The following is a 22507-nucleotide window of genomic DNA, read 5'->3' on the forward strand; positions in this document are numbered from 1 at the left end:
TGGATATAATCTCCTTGGGAAAAACTGCATTACCTAATAAAGTTAAAATATGCATCCCCTATAAGCACCAATTCCTTATCTGATTATCCACCCTAGAGAAACTCTTGTACCTGTATACCAGGTTACAGAACAAAATGTTCACAGCATCATTATTCGTCATAGCCCAAACCTGGAAACAACCCAATCGTCCATGAACAGAACAGAAAAATAAATTGTGGTGTATTTTTATAATCGAATACTATATAGTAATGAAAATAAATAGCTATCACCATACTCAACATATGAATAAATCTTAAAACCTTAATTTGAGCTAAAGAATCAGACCAAAATGGTATAGGCTGCTTAATTTCATTAAAAAAAAAATCCTGAAACAGTCTGCACAGATTCACTGTACAACTTACTAAGAGAAAAACGTGTATTATCTAAATTGTCCTTTTCCCAGCAATTTGTGATGGACGTTTGCAGATCTCACAGGGGACATGTGGAGTAGATTCAGCGAAAACAGAGAAGGCAGTCTGTGTCTATTTCTGTGTTACTCCTCCGTTTACAGAATGTTCTGTAGAAAGAAAACCTACTCCTTCGATGGGGTTCCTGCCTCAGAGGGAGACAAGAATATGAGTAGAAACTAAACTACGGAAGGAAAACAAAGACCTGAAATATTTTCTGTCTGTGAAACAAGCAATATATTCCTCTTTCCAATCACCGTTCCCCCTTTCACCAGAAATCTTTATTATGCTTTTTTTTTTCTTTTTAAGAAAAACTTATTTCCCTGCATAGAAACACACGGTAATATCTAGTACTGCCTGGCTGTCTAATGGGACACTGGTAGGTCGTCCTGCAGACACAGTGTGGGATGGAAAGCAATTTCACAGCTAAAGATCTAGGGCAAATGGGCAGGGGGGCCACACTGGCCTGCCCAGGCTGCGTGCGCGGCCACTCTGCAGGAAGTGGCTGTTCTCACATCACTTTAAAAAAAACTTGAGCATTAAGCTTACAACCTGCGAGTTAAAAAATCATTAATGTGCACACAAGACAGCGAATTTTGTTGCACACTAAAACCTTCTCTTGTCTTCCTGTTGGTGCACCCTGTGTGTATAATGTAAACAGATCATCAGAAGCTGAGAGCTTCCCCAGGGCTATTTTGGACTGAGTAGGGGGAGGTGGTGGGGGTGGGTCTTTACTGCTGCTTCCGGGAACCAGTATGTGCTGTTGACGCACCCGTATCCCTCATCAGTGCTGGATCTGATCTGCCATGTGACACAGCTTTTAAGTCACATCATCTCACAGTTAAATGAAACTTAAGTGACTTAAAATATTCATGTCCACAGAATAGACAGTACTAGTTCTAAGGAATCGCATATTCTGAGAACCATTTGAAGTCTTTTCAATTCTGGTTTAACCCCTACAATATACAAAAAGGAAGGAGTCATTGGCCATTAGTGCCCCTGCAAGGCTGAGCCTGGGAATTCCTTTTGGTCAAGGAAAAGCTGCAATTCAGCTTTTGAGCCAGAACATAAAGACTGTCAGTTTAAGCTGGTATCTTTAGTTAAGCAAAACCATATTAGAAACCAAATACAGGGGCGCTTGGGTGGCTCAGTTGGTTAAGCATCCAATTCTTGATTTCCACTCAGGTCATGGTCTCAGGGTTGTGAGACTGAGCCCTGAGTCGGATTCTGTGCTGAATGTGAAACCTGCAGGAGATTCTCTCTCTCTGCTGCTTCCCTGCTCCTCTTTCTCTAAAACAAAAACAAAAACAAAATAAAGAAAAGAAACCAAATATAACTTAATTCAGGGAGTCCTACTAGAAATAATTTATTTTTTAACCCTCTGTTTACATTGTATAAAGCCCTACGGCGAGGCAGAATATTTCTTGTTGCTTCTATACTACTACAACGTACTATTACAGGATTCATTTTTCTCTGAGACAGTGAACACTGGTGGCTTAATTAAAGCAAGCCAAAGATAGATACATATCTTGTAAGTGTTAACTTTAAAATGGTTTTGAACTAAGCCATCAAGTGCCAGATACCTCAACTAAAATATAATGGATATGCATTCTTGTTCTATAATCTTCAATGGGGCTGGGCTAGAATCTTCCAGCTCGTGCCCAAAAATATTTAGTGAGTTCATGGCTCAGGGATGGGAGACAAGTAATCAGCAAACGCGATGCATGTATTAATGTTCCATAAAGCAGAGGTATTTATTTCCCCCGGTTTTTCTTCTCGTGGAAGGTTCTGCACAACTGGGGCGTCAAGGTGCTGGCTGAGCTTTTCCACTAAGATAAGTTCAACATGTGGTGGTTTCTTTTCCAGGAACTACCAGACTGCCTCAGGACATGATTAACCATGTCCTAAATATAATAAGTCCCAGCCAAGATTAACATCTGGAAAATAAGACCTAATAGTAAATCTTAGCAAACTGCAGGAAAAGGAAAATGTATTTTTCTGAGTAGTTTAGGGGTTAAAGGAGAATTTTCAAAGCTAACTGAATTGCAACTTATGCTACAGTGTGAAACTTTGTGAATTCCTCCAAGTCATTTACAGGAAATAGAATAAGGACACCAACACAAATTGCATTCAACATGGTTCCTGCTCACTGGAAGCATCCTAGGGTTTCCTTTCTGCAGCTGCTCACAATGGTGTGTCTGTGATGGTACCATCCTGGCAGGTCCCACTATCTGCCCCAGGTCCTTGCAAGGAAGCTGACCTTTAGAATCTAACTGGAAGCGTGTGGTTGAACAAGGGTGGAGAAAGGAGCAGTAGGGACTTCTGGACGAGGCAAGCCTTCTGAGAAGGGGTACCGCCTGGGCTCTCTATTTTCAGAGACCAAGTATATGCTGATTTGTTCAGACCACACCATTTGTCAGAGGAAGAAATGGGATTGGCCCTTCCAATCTACATTTACCTGACGCTGAGTTTCTTACCTGAAAAGAGATCTGAGACGTTTTTAACATGTTCAATGCAGGATAATAAAATTTTTTTCACAAATGACCTATTAAGTCTCGTAGATTTTAGAAGAAGTTATATTTAGTCCCTGCATGGATCTTGGCAAAGTATAGCAAAGTAATTTCTTTCTTAGCAGTTACCACCTGCCTCAGGTAGCTTGGTACGAAGACTCTTTCATTTCTTCTTCCCAGAAATGATGCCGAACATTCACATAAATGCAAAATATTAATTCCAGATTCATAGTAATATAAAATAGATTAAGAAACAATGGCATACTGTCCACTTAATTGTTGTTATATGAATAAAACTGCTAGTGAGCAAATGGAAATTCTCTTCGTGCTTAGATTTCCTCAATCTAATATAATAATAGAATAAACTTGGATTTGAAAGGTAGCTTTTCATTGATATCATGCATTCTAATTATTATGTGATCGATGTGGTCCGGTGTAAAAGAAGATATGTAATTCTAACCACTGACACCATGCACTATCTCAAGGAAGGCTTTTTCCTTTCTTCCTGTTTTGAGGGCTTTCTTTAATGTGAAATTGTCAAAGGGCAGCTTCCTTACTCGCTAAATCCGATTTAAAGGCTTTAACTAAATTTCTTGATACTGTGAACACATTCTTGTTGTTTACTGGGCGGAGGGAAGTAGTTCTACGACGTTCTGCCATGATATATACAGTTTTCTCTGAGACAGTGAACACGTCTGCCCTAAAGGAGGCCACGAGGTAGTAGCTATGAATATTTCATGCTTTTAAGGGCTGAGTAATAGTTCATCGTATGTACAGACCACATTTTGTTTCTCCATTCACATGACAGACATTTGTGTTGTTTCCACTTTCTGGCTATGTTGAATAATGCTGTCATGAACAGATAGCGTGCCTTTACCCGAGCTTTACAGGAAAATCAATTCTGTATACCTGAGAATGGCAGGCTATGAATGGTACAGAACACAGAGAAAGGAAAGTTATAAAAGTCCATTCGTTTAACTATTTTCTGAACACCTGCTATGAGGCAGGCATGGCTCCAGGCACAGTGGCACGTATGCAATAATTCCATGTGAGCAGTCGAACTGGCACACGAACCATCCACAAGGAAGACTTTAAAAACGTGGTTATAAAGAGGTTAGAGTGGGAGAGAGAGCCAAAGCATAAGAGACTCTTAAAAACTGAGAACAAACTGTGAGGGTTGATGGGGGGGTGGGAGGGAGGGGAGGGTGATGGGTATTGAAGAGGGCATCTTTTGGGATGAGCACTGGGTGTTGTATGGAAACTAATTTGACAATAAATTTCATATATTAAAAAAAAAAAATAAAAAAAAATAAAAAAAAAAAAACGTGGTTAGGTTTATTATTCATTCAACAAACATTTAATGAGACGTTACTGTATCAGGCCCTGCATGGAGAGGAATAACTCAAAATGCCACAGAAGTAACTGTTTGTAAAATTACCTGCCAATTTCCATGACGATTATTTTTTAGGGAAGTTAAGACATATTTTCAGCATGAGAATCATATTTTGAATCTGTATTTTTGCTTTTTCATTTTTTCCTCTCTTTCCTCTTTTAAACTGATTTTAAAAGTAAGAATATGCAAAATGTGAAATGTTAGGAGTCTTATACTGAAAACTATCCACAGCGTAATTACTGTGACCACACTCAATTCAAACACACAGATATGCCGGAATTCACTGTATAGGGAAAGGAATATGAAGTTCTATAGAGCAATTGTTCACTACTTTTGATGGAGTCTCTCCCCCTTGCCTTGGAATTAAATAGAAAGGCCCTGAAATTAGGAAATTCAAATTATCAGCAGTCTCCAAATGAATTTTACTCAGGAGTCCAAGTTAAGATCTAATAAGCTAGTTGCAACAGAGGATCTGAATATAAAGTGCATTTGAAATGCACAATTCAGTGTGTTTCACATATTCAGAGTTGTGTAACCATCTCCATGATTATTTTTAGGACATTTTCATCACTCCAAAGGGAAACCTTGTACCCATTAGGCAGTCACTCTTCATCGGTCCCCTCACCCTCCCTCAACGCTATGCAACCCTAATCTACTTTCTGTCTCTAGATGTCTATTCTGGGCATTTCCTATAAATGGAATCATACAGCATGTGGCCTTTTGTGTCTGCCTTCTTTCACTTAGCATCGTGTTTTCAAGGTTCTCCGAGGTTGCAGCTTGGATCAGTGCTTCATTCCTTTTTATAGCTAGCTAATCATCCATTATATGGATAGACCCATTCATGTTTACCCATTCATCAATTGATGGGTATTTGGGTTGTTTCCACTTTCTGGCTCTTATGAATAATGCTGTTATGAGTATTTGTCTTGAAGTTTTAGTATGGATGTGTTTTCAGTTCTCTTGAATATATATCTGGGAGGGGAACTGATGGGTCATATGGTAACTCTGATTCACTTTTTGTGGAACTGCCAGACTGCTTTTGGAAGCAGTCCTACCATTTTATATTCCTACCAGCAATATGTGAGCGTTCCAATTTCTCCACATGCTTGCCAACGTTTGTTTTTTATTTGGCTTTTCTATTAGAGCCATCCCAGTGGCTGTGAGGTGGTTTTACTTTGCATTTCTCAATGGCTAATGCTACCGAGCGTCTTCTCATGAGTTTATTGGCCATTTACATATCTTATTGGGGAAATGTCTATTCTGCTCCTTTGCTCTTTCTAAAATTGATAAAAGTATTAATGTTAAAGTTATTTCTATATTTATTATTGAACTGTAGGAGTTATTTCTATGTTCTGGATCCAAGTCCCTTATAAGATACATGATTTACAAATATGTCCCCCCTTCGGTGGGTTGTCTTTCCCTTTTTTGAACCCCCAGGACCTCTATAAAAAAACTATCCCGGCTTTCATTTGCAAACCATACTCATGATAGGAATTGGATGGAAATGGAAGGTAAATGGAGTGGCTTCAGAATCTGAGAAAATGGGTGCCCTTGTGAAAATCCACTTATTTATAAGCTTAGAGCCAGGCCTCATCACTTTTACAATTTAGCATCTGGCCACGTCTGGCACACACGTGTGAACTTGAACTTTTAAGAAATAATCTCTCAGATCTTTAGGTTTGGGTTTTTTTGTTTTTTTTTTTTTAATGTTTATTTACTTTTGAGAGACATAGTGTGAGTCGTGGAGGGGCAGAGAGAGAAGAAGACACAGAATCTGGTGCAGGCTCCAGGCTCCAAGCTGTCAGCACAGAGCCCCCAACGAGGGTCTTGAACTCAGAGACGCCGAGATCATGACCTGAGCCGAAGTCAGACGCTTAATCAACTGAACCACCCAGGCACCCCATTACATCTTTAGGTTTAAGATTTGAAATACTGGATAAATCAAGTAATAATCTGGCATGATAGAGTCCTGTGTAAACTTAGGTGATTTTGTTTCCTCCTCTTTGGATCAGTACGAGGATTAATTTGTTAACTTATGAAATGTGCACAGAATAGTGCTCCACATGGTAAATTTCTATAACTATGAGCTATTTTGTAGCTACCTTTTGAAGGTTAGAAATACAAGACATACCTCTAAGTCTTTCTGAAGCTGTACACTTTGTTAATTCTTGTATTTGGTGGTTTTCAATCTGAGGTCCTTGGGTTCCTTGGAAATATTTCAAAGAATTCATCAAATACTTAAGAGAATTGCAATAAAAACCTCTTACAGGCAAATGTCGTATGTGGCATGTTATACTTATGCAGTATCACTGATGTGTTAATCTGTGTTGCTATGTAATTTATTTTTTTCTATGTTTTCTGATCACATTTTTACACATGTATTTTCCTCCCCCTACATTTCACTATGAAACGTTTCAAACATACAACCTGAAATAATTTCATAGTGGATGCTTGAGTACCCACCATCTAGATTTTGCGATTACCATTTTACCATACTTAAAAAATCATCTATCTCTTATTTTTGATACATTTCAAAGAAATTGCAGACATCAGTTCGCTTCCTCCTAAATACTTCAGCATGCAGATTTTTGTCTACAGATCAGCATTTGTTCACAATTTTTTTCTGTTGATGTAAAATTTAGGTTGAAAGAAACACAAATCTTGAGTGCACATTTGCTGAGTTTTGATACATGTGAACACCTGTGTGACCCCATCCCTCACCAAGCTATTCTGCACACATTTTCAACTTCTTGCAGATGTGCTGCTGTGCTGGGAGAGGGGCTGTGGCAGTGCACTGGCCGTTGTGTAGACGGCACAGAACCTGTCCAGCAGTATAACCATGAAGGTAGGTCCCCGTGAGGCACAGACGAGGGACCTCTGCTGCAGAGAGGTCCAGCCCACAGGGGAGCCCAGGCTCTCATCACACGGCAACTGTCACAGGTGAAAATGTGGCACAGAATAGATTTCTGTCTTAAAGACTGTATCTGTGCATTTAAAAATTTAAAGATCTAAGAACTTAAGTGTCTATCAGACACTTTTTAGAAGTGTGAGTGGGCTATTAGGAATTCAATTTGGAAGAGAATTTCTTGCTCTTCTCCTTTTCACATGCTGCATAATTTAACTTAAAATGTTTCTTGTGATTACAGAGCAAAAAAAAAAAACAACCCTTATTTTTGCTACTATTTGTTATTACTCATCTGCATAAACCAGAGCGTTTCCAAACACCCTGCCCCCAGCAGGAAGAAACTGGATGCTGAGCCCTCATGAAAGATTCAACGGTCATCTATGTGCACTGAGTTTCAATTTCGTTTTTATCAAAATGGCCACATAGATCTTATGATAAGTAAATGTTATCAATGTGAACATCTAAAATAACTTTCACTCTAATAAAATACCACTTTGGTTTGATACAGTTATTCTAATAAAATGCCACTTGGAGTTGGTATTTGATGCAAGTTGCCTTTGGTCCTGCTGTTATAGCTTTGGAAGCTGGCCTTAGTCTTTATTTAAAAAAAAAAATTTTTTTTTTTAACGTTTATTTATTTTTGAGACAGAGAGAAACAGAGCATGAACGGGGGAGGGGCAGAGAGAGAGGGAGACACAGAATCGGAAGCAGGCTCAGCCCAGAGTCGTCAGCCCAGAGCCCGACGCAGGGCTCGAATTCACGGACCTCGAGATCGTGACCTGAGCTGAAGTCCGACGCTTAACCGACTGAGCCACCCAGGCACCCCTGGCCTTAGTCTTTAAAGTGGGCCCCGGGAGTGTTTCTTGGCACTCACTGAGCCACCGCAAAGGAGCACGGGAGAGGTTAAGGGTGTTGTGAGGTTCCTCATTGCTGCTGACCCCCTCTTCACTACTGGCACCCCTCACAGGACACTGACAAAAGTCCTGTTTCTAGAAATAATTGGGGACATACAGCTAAGGCAGCAAAAACATTATTATAACACTTTTTTTTTTTTTTTTTTTTTTTTTACCATATATAGTTCAAAGGCTTGATCTTCACAGCTTCAAAATGAATCTAACAATATCTACTGAATGGGAAACACCAGAAACTACTATGACGTGCCGGAAGGGACAGGACTTGGAGCCCCATCTCAGCATCCTCTCTTTATAAGAAGCCTGAAGATTCAATGAGATGATGCAGGGGAACCCACTAGGATCCTCCACTCAAGGGAGTAGTTTTCCTGAAAGATTTGAAACATTTGTTTACACATGTGAGATAGTCAGGATCTCTGATCCTGATACCTGGCACAGAGCTTTTGAAACTCTTGTAAATTCCTAAGTGATAAGAGCACTGGGAGCATTTTCCATTCTAATATTTGGTCATGGGCCCCCGTTCTTAACACTGCGCTCCTAAATCCCTTGTACCTTCCCGTGTGATAGGAGTGTCTTTTGTTTCAATGAGGCGACTCTGGGTGGGGTCCCTGATGGGGCTGGTCACCAGAAGGACCAAGCCATGACTAGAAGCTTGGCTTCAGCTCCTGCCTACCCCATCCTCCAGGAAGGGAAGAGGGGCTGGAGTTAAGGACAGTTCATGCCTACATGGTGAAGCCTCCATAAAAATCCCAAAGTACAAGGTCTGGAGAGGTTGGTGAACACATGCATGTACCGGGAGGGTGACACGTCCCAATTCTATGGCGACAGAAGCTCCTGTGCTCGAGACCCTCCCAGACCTCGCCCTGTGTATCTCCTCGTGTGGCTGTCCATGTATATCCTTTATCACTTCCTTTAATTAACTAGTAAATGGAAGTAAGTGACCTTGAGTTCTGTGAGTCGTCAGTAGTAGAGCAGAAGCTATAGATAACCTGGAGACCTATCGCTTGGGACTGGCGTCTGAAGTCGGGGGCAGCCTCGTGGGACTGAGCCCGCAACCTGTGGGATCTGACACGGTCTCGGGGTAGACAGCATCTGCACTGAGTTAAATTGTAGGACACCCAGCTGGTGTCGTGGGGAATCACTTGGTGTGGGAAAACACCCCACACATCTGCTGTGAGCGGTGTTGTGCGTGTGTATCAGGTGAGTGTGAGAAGGAGACACAGGAGAAGAAGTGCAGGCTTCCTACTCACACAGAAGCCCTGGTGTTAAGCAAGCCCTCTTAAAAATTCCTCCTCAGGGCAGGGTTTCCAAACGGGCACGGAAGAAAATGGAAACAACCAGGGGCTGACCGACTGACTCTGGGGTATTTGGTCCATCTACTTTGTCCTGCCACTGATGCCATGCTTCATACCCACAAGAAATGGACTGTACTGCCCATAAAAGGAACGCGTCCAATTCTGCAGATCAAGAAAATGAATCTGACAATACATTTGGCTAGAAATAAAGATCAACGTGAGTGTTAAGGACAATGTGTAGGTGCACCCAGTTGGTTGATTATATATTCAATGGATTCGACAGGGTGTAGTAACATGGACATTTTAAATTACAGCTTCGTTGACTTGAAGATGACCTCAAAAAAACAGCTTTGCAGCTGAGACTTCATGTTTGCTAATAATTTCCTGATTGTCCTGAAAGCTTAAATCTGGGGACTTGGGAGCCATGAGAACAAAATCAGTCCTAGAGAGTAAATGTAGTCAATGCGGTCAATGTGGTCCCCAAGACTCTTGAGAGATGGCCAAAGGCAGACAGGGGCATAGCAGAAAATCACTGTACCTTTCTTGCAATTCTTTCCTTTTTTTCTGGAATATTCTCTCTGAGAGTATTCTAAAACCCATTATTCAAATGGATGCACTCCCAGAGATGCTTATCATGTAAACAATCAGTACAAAGCACTGGGACCTGCACTGAGCAACAGAGTTTCAAGCTACATTAAGCGAAGTCTGATTTTATAAACCTGTTCTAAAGATCCAATTTTCTCTGATTTGCTTTCTCCCAAAATAGCTGTTTCCATGGCTACATAATCACTTATTATTAGGACTTAGAGGAAATGCATTTTGGGGGATAATGCAGGAGAGATTGTCTTTTAATTTTCACAGTGGGAACTGGGCAATTCTGTATAAAATATAATCTCTACTTATTTGTACGGCTTGCTTGGTGCTTCAAAGACATTCATTTTTACCCAAAGTACAATACTTAATGCTCAGTTATGATGACTGTTCCCACAATCCTCTAGCCAAATCGGTCTGTCCTGGTGTTAGACAGTGCAGCCTGGTTGCCCTGCCTTACCGCAGCCTCTGCTCAGGGATGTGGGTGTGGCCACTGACCGCCCAGGGACAGCAGGTGGGGCCACCATGTGAGCAGGCTGGGATCATGGCCAGACGCAGGCTGTCTCCCTTTTAGCAAAGCTGATCTCTCTGCTTCCTCTGGGACCTGGCCTGCAGTTGCAGAGTGGACCTGCCATTAGGAGCAAAGCCAAGCTGAAATGTCCACACAGCAGGAACAGAAGAGCTGGTCCCCACAGCATCTTTGACTCAACAGTGGTTTCCAAGAGAAACTCAGAACAAATTCCCCTCTTTTTGAAGAAGCCTGAGCAAGTTTCTACTCTTTGCATGCCAAATAGCATAATATAGATCATAGCTTTTTTTTGTTTTTATACCATAGGCACTTTATAATTTGGGGGCTCCCATTTGCTCATATGTGTTTGCAGAACTGGAGTGTGGCATGCATTTGTGATTGACAGAGGCCTTCTAAAAAGCAGGCCTTGTAAGCACATGTGTAGACTTTCATCTGATGTTGACAAGAGGACCCCTGGCTCATCGAGGAGACTGTTCCCTGGCCAATCTTGACGAGTGTTCCCTTTGCGTCTCCTGCCCTGAATCCCTCCCACCTCCACAATCTTTCTTTTTTTTAGATTCAATATAACCCACATAACATATATTTCATATAACATAAAATTCACCATTTTGATTATACAATTCAGTGGTTTTTAGCACAGTCACAAGGTTGTGCAACTATCAATACTATTCCAGGATATTCCCATTGTCCCCAAAATAAATTCTATACCCAGTAGCAGTCCCTCTCAATTTCCCCTTCCCCAGGCCCCTGGCAATCACTAACCTACTTTCTGTTTCTGTGGATTTGCCTGTTCTGGATGTTTCATGTAAACCGAATCATATCATATGTGCCCTTTTGTGTCTGACTTCTTTCACTTAATAGAATGTCTTCAAGGTTCATTTATGCTGTCTCATGAATCAACGTTTCATTCCTCTTTATTCCACATGATATTTCGTTGTGTGATGCATCAGGTTTTGTGCATCACTTGAGGGACATTTGGGTTGTTTGCACTTTTTAGCTATTGTGAGTAATGCTGCCATGAACATCCGTGTGTGAGTTTTTGTGAGGACGTATGTTTTTAATTCTGAGTAAATACCCAGGAGTGGAACTGCCGGCTACCTCTGTGTTTAAGCTTTTAAGAAACCGCCAGACTCTTCCCAGATTCCTCACCGGCAGCTCGGCCTTTACAGAATTTCAGCAGCACTGAGAAGCACCTCTTCCCCCAAAATATTCCCAGGGTTTTTGCCACGGAAGAGGTTACTTTAACCGGGCTGAGAATTATTCCCTTCATAACAAGCATGAATGTTCAAAATACAATTCTGCTGAGCCAGGTAGCACAGTGACTTCAATTTCCACCAAGATATAAGTTCTATATTTTCTCTGAGCAATTTTAACGAGAGGGAAAAAGAAAATGCGTCAGAACACTGGGGATCTGCAAGGGGGAAGAAGGAGGCCACGGAGCCTGAATCCGGGGTAGGGTGCGTATGTTTAAAGGGACAGGCCAGCTTTTCCTATCAGTACCATAGTGAACACCAGGCTCCTGTTTTGCTAACTCATTTATTTCAAATAGCCCCTACTGAGCAGCGACTTCATGAAACAATATTCACCTAAGGGCTGGGCATTTAAGGACGAATAAGACACATTCCTTGAGGAATTAAAAGTCGGGTGGGTTGGACAAGATGACCTGAGGATCATCGTCCCAGGGATTTCCTCTGAGATCATGTCCCTTCATTGTTTTGATGCTGAAATGTCTTTTTTTTTTATTGGAGGGATGGGCATGGCTGATAAAGGCAGCTTCTGTTCCTTTTTTTTAAAAAAAAATTTTTTTTTCTTAATGTTTTTATTTATTTTTGAGACAGAGAGAGACAGAGCATGAGCAGGGAAGGGGCAGAGAGAGAGAGAGACACAGAATTGGAAGCAGGCTCCAGGTTCTGAGCCATCAGCACAGAGCCCGATGCGGGGCTCGAACTCACAGACTGTGAGATCATGACTGTGAGATCATGACCTGGGCTGAAGTTGGACGCTCAACCGACTGAGCCACCCAGGCGCCCCAGCTTCTGTTCCTTAAAATCCAATTTGGCAGCATGAAATTTGGTAGCCGTATGTTGGGTCTAACCAATGTTATTGAAACATTCCTTGTATTTTAAATCCCTCACCCCCACCTCAAAACCTGAGTTTAGACGAAAAGCAACAGCTATTAAGAGACAAAGGGTATTGATCCGTCTGGATTCCCACATGCATTAAAACAGATAAAGGAAGCAATGTTGGAGAAGTTAGGATTAGTGAGGTCTAGAGGGGGAATCGCTTCCTGTGATTCTGCCAGGCCCCGAGTCAAGAAAGCATAATGAAGCACTGGTGCCTCATTCCTGACGAGCCTGGAGTCTTGACCTCACGCACGAACACTTTGTGCCATGGCTCTTGGTAATCTGAAAGGACGGGTCTGAAGGTCGTGGCTGTGTGCCACCTGTTTCTGGGAAACTGTGATCTTAAGTGCCTTAGTTTACCTCTCTGGACTTCAGCTTCCATGCTAGTGACATAACATCAGGAGCTTATGTGGGGCTCACCCATGTGCCAAGCACCATTTAGAGGACTTTGGTATATACCTATTTAATCCTATGGGAACTGAATGAGAATGGGACCCATGTCTGTTCCCATGAGTTTGCCCAGAGTCTCACACAATGGTCGTGGCAGAGCTGAGATCTGAATCCTGCCTCTTGTCAAGGCTCTACTTCTTCCTTTTAAAAAATTTATATTTGCATATTCTACCTTAAATTAAGTCATGATTTTTATTCCTGGAGTGGTAGGAGACTAAGTTGTCTGTTTCTCTTTAAAAAAAAATTTTTTTTAATGTTTATTTTTGAGAAAGAGAGAGAGAGAGACAGAGCGCGAGAGGGGGGATGGGCAGAGAGAGAGAGAGAGAGAGAGGGAGACACAGAATCTGAAGCAGGCTCCAGGCTCTGAGCTGTCAGCACAGAGCCCCATGCAGGGCTCGAGCTCACGGACCGCAAGATCATGACCTAAGCTGAAGTTGGACGCTTCACCAACTGAGCCACCCGGGCGCCCCAGTTTCTCTTTTTTTTAAGAAAGAGAAATTCCTAACTTGACACTGAGTAGCACTGTGGTGTTTGCTCATGATGTCCCTGCTCAAGAAATACGGGAAAACGATGACAAAGCACATATTCACATCAACTTTAAATGCCAACGTATGTGAATTTTAAAATTATTTTGAGCTGTGCTTGAAATTCCCATTGCTAGCATTGACTTCAGATAGTCTTTCCATCTGTCTAACACTGCCATGGCCTTTACATGACTCTGAGATGATATGTTCGAGAAAGCGAGTGAGAGCTGGAAGGAAAGATAAAGGCCCTTTGGGAAGTGGAGTGCCTCCTGAGACCCTCCCAGGGTGAGTCTGAGCTCCCCTGGGAAGCTTGCCCCACTCCACACCCAAATCTAAACCAGTCTGAACGTACCACACGACGTGAGAAAAACCACAGTGATGTATTCACCAATGTAAACTAAGGGGCACGCCAATTTGAAAAGGGAATGTTGATTTAAGGCAGGACTTGAAGAAGAGGAATTTTAAATACTTTTCTAGTTCATGAAAAATTTCAATCAGTGAAGGGTTTCTTTAGTATATACAGTGGAGGGTCATTAATGCTCACCTCAGGGTGTATGCAACAGGTGTGTGCCATGCCGAGACCGCTCCCTAGATGTACCTGCTGCTCACCAAATGCTTGAGGACCACCTGCTTGTGGGCTGGGGTCGGGGGGTGAGCCAGTTCTTGGTCATCGTAAGAAGGAAGTTAAGTAAATTGTAACGCCATCAATCCTCCCCCATCTCAACCCCAAGATCCTCTTCCATCCTCTAAAGGACTCCCTCTCCATCTACTTCTCAGATGTGGTTTTAGGCTCTTCCTCTTCCTGAAACCAACCTCTGAGGATTGAATTTCCATGTCCAGGACCCTCTTCTCTATACACCCTGCCAGTCTCAATTGTGAGCTCCAGGCTCCTGCTTCATCTTTCCCCTCGGGTATTGCCTTTGGGATCGCTAACTTAATTTCTTCAAACCGGCGCTCGATACTGTCCCCTGTCCTCCCATAATACGTCCCAGGTTCCTTCATCTCAATAAATGGCACCATGACCTATCCTGTTGTCATCCTTGATCCCCACTTTCCTCCGCCTCCTGCATTTTGACCCACCATCTAGATCTGCCCGTTTGTGCCCCAGGGCTCGCCTCGACGACCCGAGGCATCCCACTCGGGTCCTTGTTTCCTTCTTTTAATTCTCCACACAGCAGTCAGAGTGACCCTGACAACGTCACTTATTGAGTCGGCTTTCACTCACTGCATTTGGAGGAAAATCCAAGTTCCTTGGCATGACCTTGGCACTTGGCTCCACTGACCTCTCTCATCTGTTTACGGCTACTCTTCCATTACACATCTGCCTTCAGACTGGCTTCCCGTCCCTGCCTGGGACACACCCAGCACCTCTCCTTGGGGCCTTTTTATTGGCTTCTCTCAGTGTCCATCACAAAATGCTGCTGCCTGAACTCCTATGGGCGGCCACACAACTACCCTCTCCTTGAAATCAGTATTCACGGCGTAGCTCCATCAGTGGGTAACAAATATTGTGAATTCCCAGATTGTATGCTCATGAAATCTCTTCCACACGTATGACGTTTTAGAGTTTACAGACTTAAAATGTAAAAGCACTCATTTCTCGCCGCCCCAAGAGTTATATAAAACAACTTTAAATACAGTTTTTATCAAAATAGCAAACATATCTAGAGCTTCTTGATTAACATTCTTCTCAGGCCCGTTATTGACTAACAGATATAGAATGAGGCTAAAATAGCAAAATGAAACAGGAAAATGAGCATTTCAGGGAAAAACAGTGAGCCAGCCTAGGCACCAGTATTTTCCTTCCTTCTTTTTTTTTTTTTTTTTAAGTTTCTTTATTTCTGAGAGAGAGAGAGAGAGAGAGAGCACGCGCGCAAGCGTGAGTGGGGGAGGAGCAGAGAGAGGGAGACACAGAATCCAAAACAGGTTCCAGGCTCCAAGCTATCAGCACAGAGTCTGATGCGGGGCTTGAACTAGCAAACTGTGAGATCATGACCTGAGCCGAAGTCGGACGCTTACCCGACTGAGCCACCCAGGCGCCCCCCCTTTCCTTATTTCTTGTTTCTCTTCTTACATTTTTTTCATCAAGTCTTTACTTACTATATTAATTACCACCTACTTTCAAGGTTCTAGTCTACTTCTAACTGTATAAGATGATCACTTAATACTTTAAGTGAGAGCTTGGGCACAACTGCAGATGTCGATATTATTTTATTTATTTATTAACATTTTTAAAAAATGTTTTATTTATTTTTGAGAGAGAGAATGTGAGCAGGGGAGGGGGGGGCAGAGGATCCGAAGCGGGCTCTGCACTGACAGCAGAGAGCCTGATGTGGGGCTCGAACTCACGAACCATGACATCATGACCTGAGCCAAAGTCACATGCTCAATGGACTGTGCCACCTAGGTGCCCTGATATTATTTTACAATTTAACTTGGGGGCCCTGCTCCAAAATGAATATATAACAGTGAATAAGTGCAGTCTAATTTATGGAAATACCTGTAATTTTATAGAAAGCAAAAAAAATGAACAGAACTAAAAACACTGATCAGGGTAAAATGAATACACCTGCTTCTGATTCCTATTGGATTTTTAGTTTTCCATCCACCAAATGTGTGCCACTTTAAAAGCTGATTTCTGTAGTAAGATGTTAATGCTTTGTTTCTTGCACTGAAGAGACATCATCGACCTTGGGAGGGCAGCGAACTGTGGGTGCAAGGGGAGCTTCAGACAGGCCAGGCCTTGATCAGAAGCTGACTTACTATTGTGCGCAGTCTATCAGCTGGTATTCGTTGGACCTCTCAAAGCACGCCTTCACGCCTTCATCGTCCCAAAGCTTCTTCACGTGATCAAAGAATTCCTAAAATCGGAAAAAGTTACAAAGAAGGAAGCACATGTGTTATCATCTTTTCAAAAGGTAAAAGTAAAAAGAAACTGCCAAAAAAATTTTTGCAGGTACCGTATGAACCGTTTTCTTTGAAGGAGTCGATGTTACACGCCATATACACCACACAGGGCTTTCGATCAGCGTGACAAAAACATGCACCTCTGTGATCATCGCTCACATCAACAGGTCAAACATTCTTGTTGTTCCAGGAAGTTCCCCCAAATGAAAACTACAAGTCAAAAGTAATTTTCTGGCATTCACCAACTATACATACGACAGCCATTTTAAGAATAATTTTAAGGTTTTTAGTACTCAGTCACCTGTCTAGTGGTAATGCCACTTCAGCAATGAAAAATCATGCCTATTACAATGATAAGTTTGTTTAGCTGCTGAGCCATGATTAGGAATGGGCATGACTGAACAGATGGGTCAAATTCGGCCCAGAAGCATTAGGTACACCAGAAGGAAACCTTTAAAATTTCACTCTTCGGGGATGTTAATTCACGGCTTTTTGGCATTTTTTAAAACTGTGAGTTAAATGTTGAACTGTGATTTTGGTTCCCTCAAGCCCATGTGAGCGCAAAGCTCAATTTCATCCATTACGGCAAGGAGCACCCTCCCTGAAAAGGAGGCCAAGAACTTTCCTTCTCTCGAAGTAAGAGGTGGCTTTATGAATTCTTATTTCCAAAATTACCCAAATTAAATTAGCAGTGCTATGGAACCAAATGACAACACATCAGCTGCTAAATATAAAAGAAGTTATGTAAAATTTCACAAACCCGTTCATTAGCATATTTATATCCCTTCCCACATCAGTCATCAGCCCTTCCTGGCAGCCCTAGGCAGCACCCAATTCCATCTCTGATCTGCACAAATGGGTCTGGGGCTTCTGATGCCTTATGTTCACTGTGGCTGCCATGTTCTCTAAGAATCAGCATTGATTTTTTGGAGAAAAAAAAAATAAAGGGCTGGTTCTTTTGTTGGAGATTCACAATTCCATACAAGGGCGGATCCAAGTACTGTGGGGGCCTCTTTGAAAAAAGAAGAAAATCATGAGTACGCAATTCAGTACAAAACCCTAGAAGGGGCAGTAGGACTGAGGGGCCCTGAGCTTAAGCTTCATGAGGTTCTGACTGCCTAGAATCAGGAACAATCTTTAAAGGTTTGCCACATCTTTACACGTGTCATCTGTCTGGCTGCCTGTTGTCATTAACAAATCCAAACTATCCACAGCTGACAATGAAGGGGAACTTCATATGAAGGAGAGATGCTGAACCTCTCAATTTTTATCTCCCTCGATTTGTGGTTCCTTCTGGTGTCTCCCACCACTGCTCTTGTCACTCCATTGACGGAGTTTTTATCAGTATCCTTAAAATTTTTTTCTTCCTTCTAAGAGCCATATGAAGACACACACACACACACACACACACACACCCCAAATGAAAACTACTCTACTTGATATTGTCAAGATGGTCTGGTCTTGGAAGACAGTGATAACTCCCGTGTCATGGTGATATTCGGAGTTAAGCCCCATCTCTCTCCCCCTCCTGCAAACCCCAAGTGCAACAGTCTCTTGAATAAAGTTCCTGACTGTCTTTGTCAAGTGTCAGAATCATTTTTTTCTGTCAGCAGTCTGAGCTGAAGCCTCTGAGACAGAATTACAAAGCAGTGCTTGAATCAAGATCCAAGATACAGGATTTCTGAGGTCCGTGTTCATAGCAGTAGTAGAACAGGAACTGCGGGCACTGTGGTTTTAAAGCAGATGATCTGGACAACACCAGATGAACACAGAAACAACAGTCTCTCTGTTTCAGCTTCCTAATTGGTGACCAAAGATGTCGGACTAGAACAGAGCTAGAGATCGACAGAGAGCCTGGATTCTCCATGTTTACTTTTATTTTTTTTTAATGTTTGTCCATTTTTGAGAGACAGAGTGAGAGCAGGGGGAAGGGCAGACAGAGAGGGAGACACAGCAGGCTCCGAGCTGTCAGCACAGAGCCCGACTCGGGGCTTGAACTCACCAACCACAAGACCGTGACCAGAGCTGAAGTCAGACACTTAACTAACTGAGCCGCCCAGGCACCCCACTCCATGTTTACTTTTAAGGGGTTCTAAAAACCTCATGGAAAATTCCAGAGCTGCTACTGCTGTTGCTTCTGCCTTTTATTAGGGAAAATTTCAAACTTACAAAAGGAGAGAGAAGAATTCCCCAGGCCTCTCATTCCTCAGCCTCCACGTTTATCAACACATGGCCAATTCTCTCTCTCTCTCTTTTAATAACTCATGGCTTTTCCCCCACATTTCCTATTTTGCAGCACATCTCTTACATCGAATCATTTTATTTCAACATTGTTTCTAACAGATAAAGGCTCTTAAAAGTCATAGCCACAGTACCATTATCTCCATGAAAAATATCACAACAAATAAAGAAATGATTCTGTAACATCATTACTCAGTCAGCCAATTCAGCTTCTTCAGCTATATTTAAACAGTTGTCCAGAGCCAAGCTAGAATTTTCACGTGTTTGCTAAACCAACTGGGAAATAAATATGAGGAATAATTTTGGTATGGCTCCATTAGCAACTAAGATGAATAGTATTAAATAAAAATAATTTCAGTACTGTGCGTGTGTGTGTATGTGTCTGAAAAAAGAAGGATGATTCACAGAGAAATGTAATTTGCTTTTGACAACTGAGAATATGTAGAAGTTGAGAGTATAAAAAGAAAATTCTTGGGGCACCTGGGTGGCTCAGTTGGCTGAGTGTTCGACTCTTGGTTTTGGCTCAGGTAGTGATCTCACTGTCATGAGATCAAGCCCCCACGGGGGTGGGGGTGGGGGGGTCTATGCTGACAGCATGGAGCCTGCTTGGGATTTTCTCTCTTTCTCTCTTCAAAAATAAATAAATAAACTTAAAAAAAGAAAATTACGGACATTTCTTAATTTTCTTCTGTATTACTGAACAAAAATTGCCTTGTGATCTTCATATATTTGGCAACTGAAATACACATTTATGTTATTCTTATTTAAAGGGATTTGACATAGCATAACCTATAAAGTTATCAAGTCACTGAGTTGTACAGCTGAAACTAATGTCACATTGTGTGTCAATGCTCTTCACATTTAAAAAAAAAAATAAAAAAATCCAAAGGGGTTTGAGTTGTGTTATAGAAACTAAAAACCAGGGGCGCCTGGGTGGCTTAGTCGGTTGAGCATCCAACTTCGGCGGCTCAGGTCATGATCTCGCGGTTTGTGAGTTCAAGCCCCGCGTCGGGCTCTGTGCTGACAGCTCAGAGCCTGGAGCCTGCTTCAGATTCTGTGTCCCGCTCTCTCTCCGCCCCATCCCTGCTTGTGCTCTGTCTCTCTCTTTCAAAAATGAATAAACATTAAAAAAAAATTAAAAAAAAGAAAGTAAAAATCATACACACACAGGTCTTGAAGGAGAGCTTTCACATGTGGTGTGTATGGAACCCCTCCCTGGGTTGAGTGTTAAGATATTCTTCATGCTCATTACCTAATATCCCTTCTAAGACGACTACGGAAAATCTCTCTCCAATATTAGTATCGGGAATACTTTTTCTGCATCTCTCAAAGCCGCTTTTTATCTTTTATTATTAATTTTTAATCACAGGGACCCTCTGGCTCTTGGGCTGTTTTCATTTATGTCACTGAGTTGACCGCACGAAAGCGCTGAGGTTCTGTTCTGGGGTCAGTCTTCATGCGTGTCAAGTCATGATCTCATGGTTCTTGAGTTCGAGCCCTGAGTTGGGTTCTCTGCTGTCAGCACGGAGCCTCCTTGGGATGCTCTCTCCCCCTCTCTCTGCCCCCTCCTCTCTCTCAAGAATAAATAAAGATTAAAAAAAAGAGGTCATACCTAGTATTTACTGAGTGCCTTGTATGTTCTAGGCAGTATTCTAAGAGCCTTATATACAAGGTCTCCAAGCCTTACACTTTGGATTCTAACTCCACTTTCGGTTCCGCATAACTTACTCTCCTGATCCTAACTTCCTTCTCCTGTGTTTTCACATATTTCATTACCTTGTATTACAACTTTGTAAGCAGCACTAAATCCTTTCTGGAACAAGCTGAAGCACAAACAAATGTTTGCTGGATCTTTATATGGGAACACAGTGGATAATGTCCACCACCACAATCGAACGGACCTTAGGAATAGGCAGTGGGAAGGTCAGAAGTCCTTTATTTACATGGGATTTTCTAAAGCTCAAGTTGAGGTCTGATTCATTTAAAATACACACACTCAATTTTATCCCTTGGCTAACAGAAAGACTGAATAGGTTTTTGTCATTTTTTTTCCCAGATATCATGCCTGCCGACACTATCGTTCTGTTATTCGTAATCTCTGTCTGTCCTCAAATCTAATTCAATACAGTATGTCTAAAATTCTATTGAGAAACAGCTTTTAGAAACTATGTTAAAAGAAAAGCCAAACATTAAATCACTAGCAGTCCCCTCATCCATGTCCTATGACCACCCTGGGCAGCAATCTCAGCAGGTTACCACATATGAAAAGGGGTCATGCTGGGGCACCTGGGTGGCTCCGTCGGTTAAGCTTCTGACTTCTGCTCAAGTCATGATCTCATGGTTCATGAGTTTGAGCCCTGAGTTGGGCTCTCTGCTGTCAGCACGGAGCCTCCTTGGGATGCTCTCTCCCTCTCTCTCTGCCCCCTCCTCTCTCTCAAGAATAAATAAAGATTAAAAAAAAAGAGGTCATACCTAGTATTTACTGAGTGCCTTGTGTGTTCTAGGCAGTTCTAAGGGCCTTATATACAAGCTCTCATCAGAGACACCCCTGCCGTGTAGGTGATTCCATTCCCATTTACTGAGGACAGAATGAGTTGATTATGGACACTTGATACTTGCTCAAGCTCTCTTGGCTAGGAAGTGGTCGACCCTGGATTCCAAAACCTGCTCTGAGGCCAGCTGGCTTCCTTCTCCTTTGCTGGATGGCTGTTCCCAGTGAGGGCAAACGCAAATGTACAACGTACCCCACACTCGTCTATTTTTTTCTCCTTTAGGACAGCCTACTTTATTCTTAGAATCATTTTTAACAGCTTTTGAGGTATACTATACATACTACAAAATTCACCCATTTACTTACAAAGTCGTGCAACCACCAACGCAATCAAGTTTTAGAACGCCTCCATCATCTCCTCACCCCTCTCTGGTGCCAAGTTCCGCCCCAACCCCGGGTCTCAGACACCTTTCATCTACTTCTGTCTCCACAGCTTTACCTTTTCTAGAAATTTCATATAGATGCAATCACCTTGTCTTTTTGTGTCTGGCTTCTTTGACTCAGCATGATTATTTTCGAGATTCACCCATTTTGTTATGTATATTTTAGCAGTCTGTTCCTTCTTAAAAATTGCTGAGTTCTAGGCCATTGTATGAATATACCTTGTTTTGTTTATTCATTCACCAGTTGATGGTCATTTGGGTTATTTCCAGTTCTTGACTGTTATGAATAGTGCCATTAGGAATATCTGTGTACCAGACTGGGTTGATAGCCAGAGTGGAATTGCTGGATTATATGGTAGGTGTTTAACTTAAAAATTTTTTGTTAACATTTATTTATTTTTAACGTTTATTTTTGAGACAGAGAGAGACACAGCATGAATGGGGGAGGGGCAGAGAGAGAGGGAGACACAGAATCGGAAGCAGGCTCCAGGCTCTGAGCCATCAGCCCAGGGCCTGACGCGGGGCTCGAACTCACGGACCGCGAGATCGTGACCTGAGCTGAAGTCGGACGCTTAACCGACTGAGCCACCCAGGCGCCCCAATGTTTATTTATTTTTGAGAGAGAGAGAAAGACAGACTGTGAGTGGGGGAGGGGCAGAGAGAGAGAGAGGCACAGAATCTGAAGCAGGCTCCAGGCTCTGAGCTGTCAGCACAGAGCCCAACGCAGGGTTCAAACTCACGAACTGCA

At 42.3% G+C, this 22507-nt stretch overlaps 1 protein-coding gene across 5 annotated transcripts in view; it reads right to left on the reverse strand.

Annotated features, from left to right (window-relative positions):
• The window catches only part of GNAL (G protein subunit alpha L), a 152179-nt gene that overhangs the window by 28609 nt on the left and 101063 nt on the right, over window positions 1–22507 (reverse strand). For all 5 annotated transcript variants that reach the window (XM_060613213.3, XM_060613215.3, XM_060613216.3 and 2 more), the window contains one exon: window positions 16441–16538. In XM_060613213.3, the coding sequence (XP_060469196.1) occupies window positions 16441–16538 (98 nt within the window). The remainder of the gene's footprint in view (window positions 1–16440; window positions 16539–22507) is intronic.

This window comes from Panthera onca, chromosome D3 (assembly GCF_046562875.1).
Source record: "Panthera onca isolate mPanOnc1 chromosome D3, mPanOnc1 haplotype 2, whole genome shotgun sequence".
NCBI classification, from domain to species: domain Eukaryota; kingdom Metazoa; phylum Chordata; class Mammalia; order Carnivora; family Felidae; genus Panthera; species Panthera onca.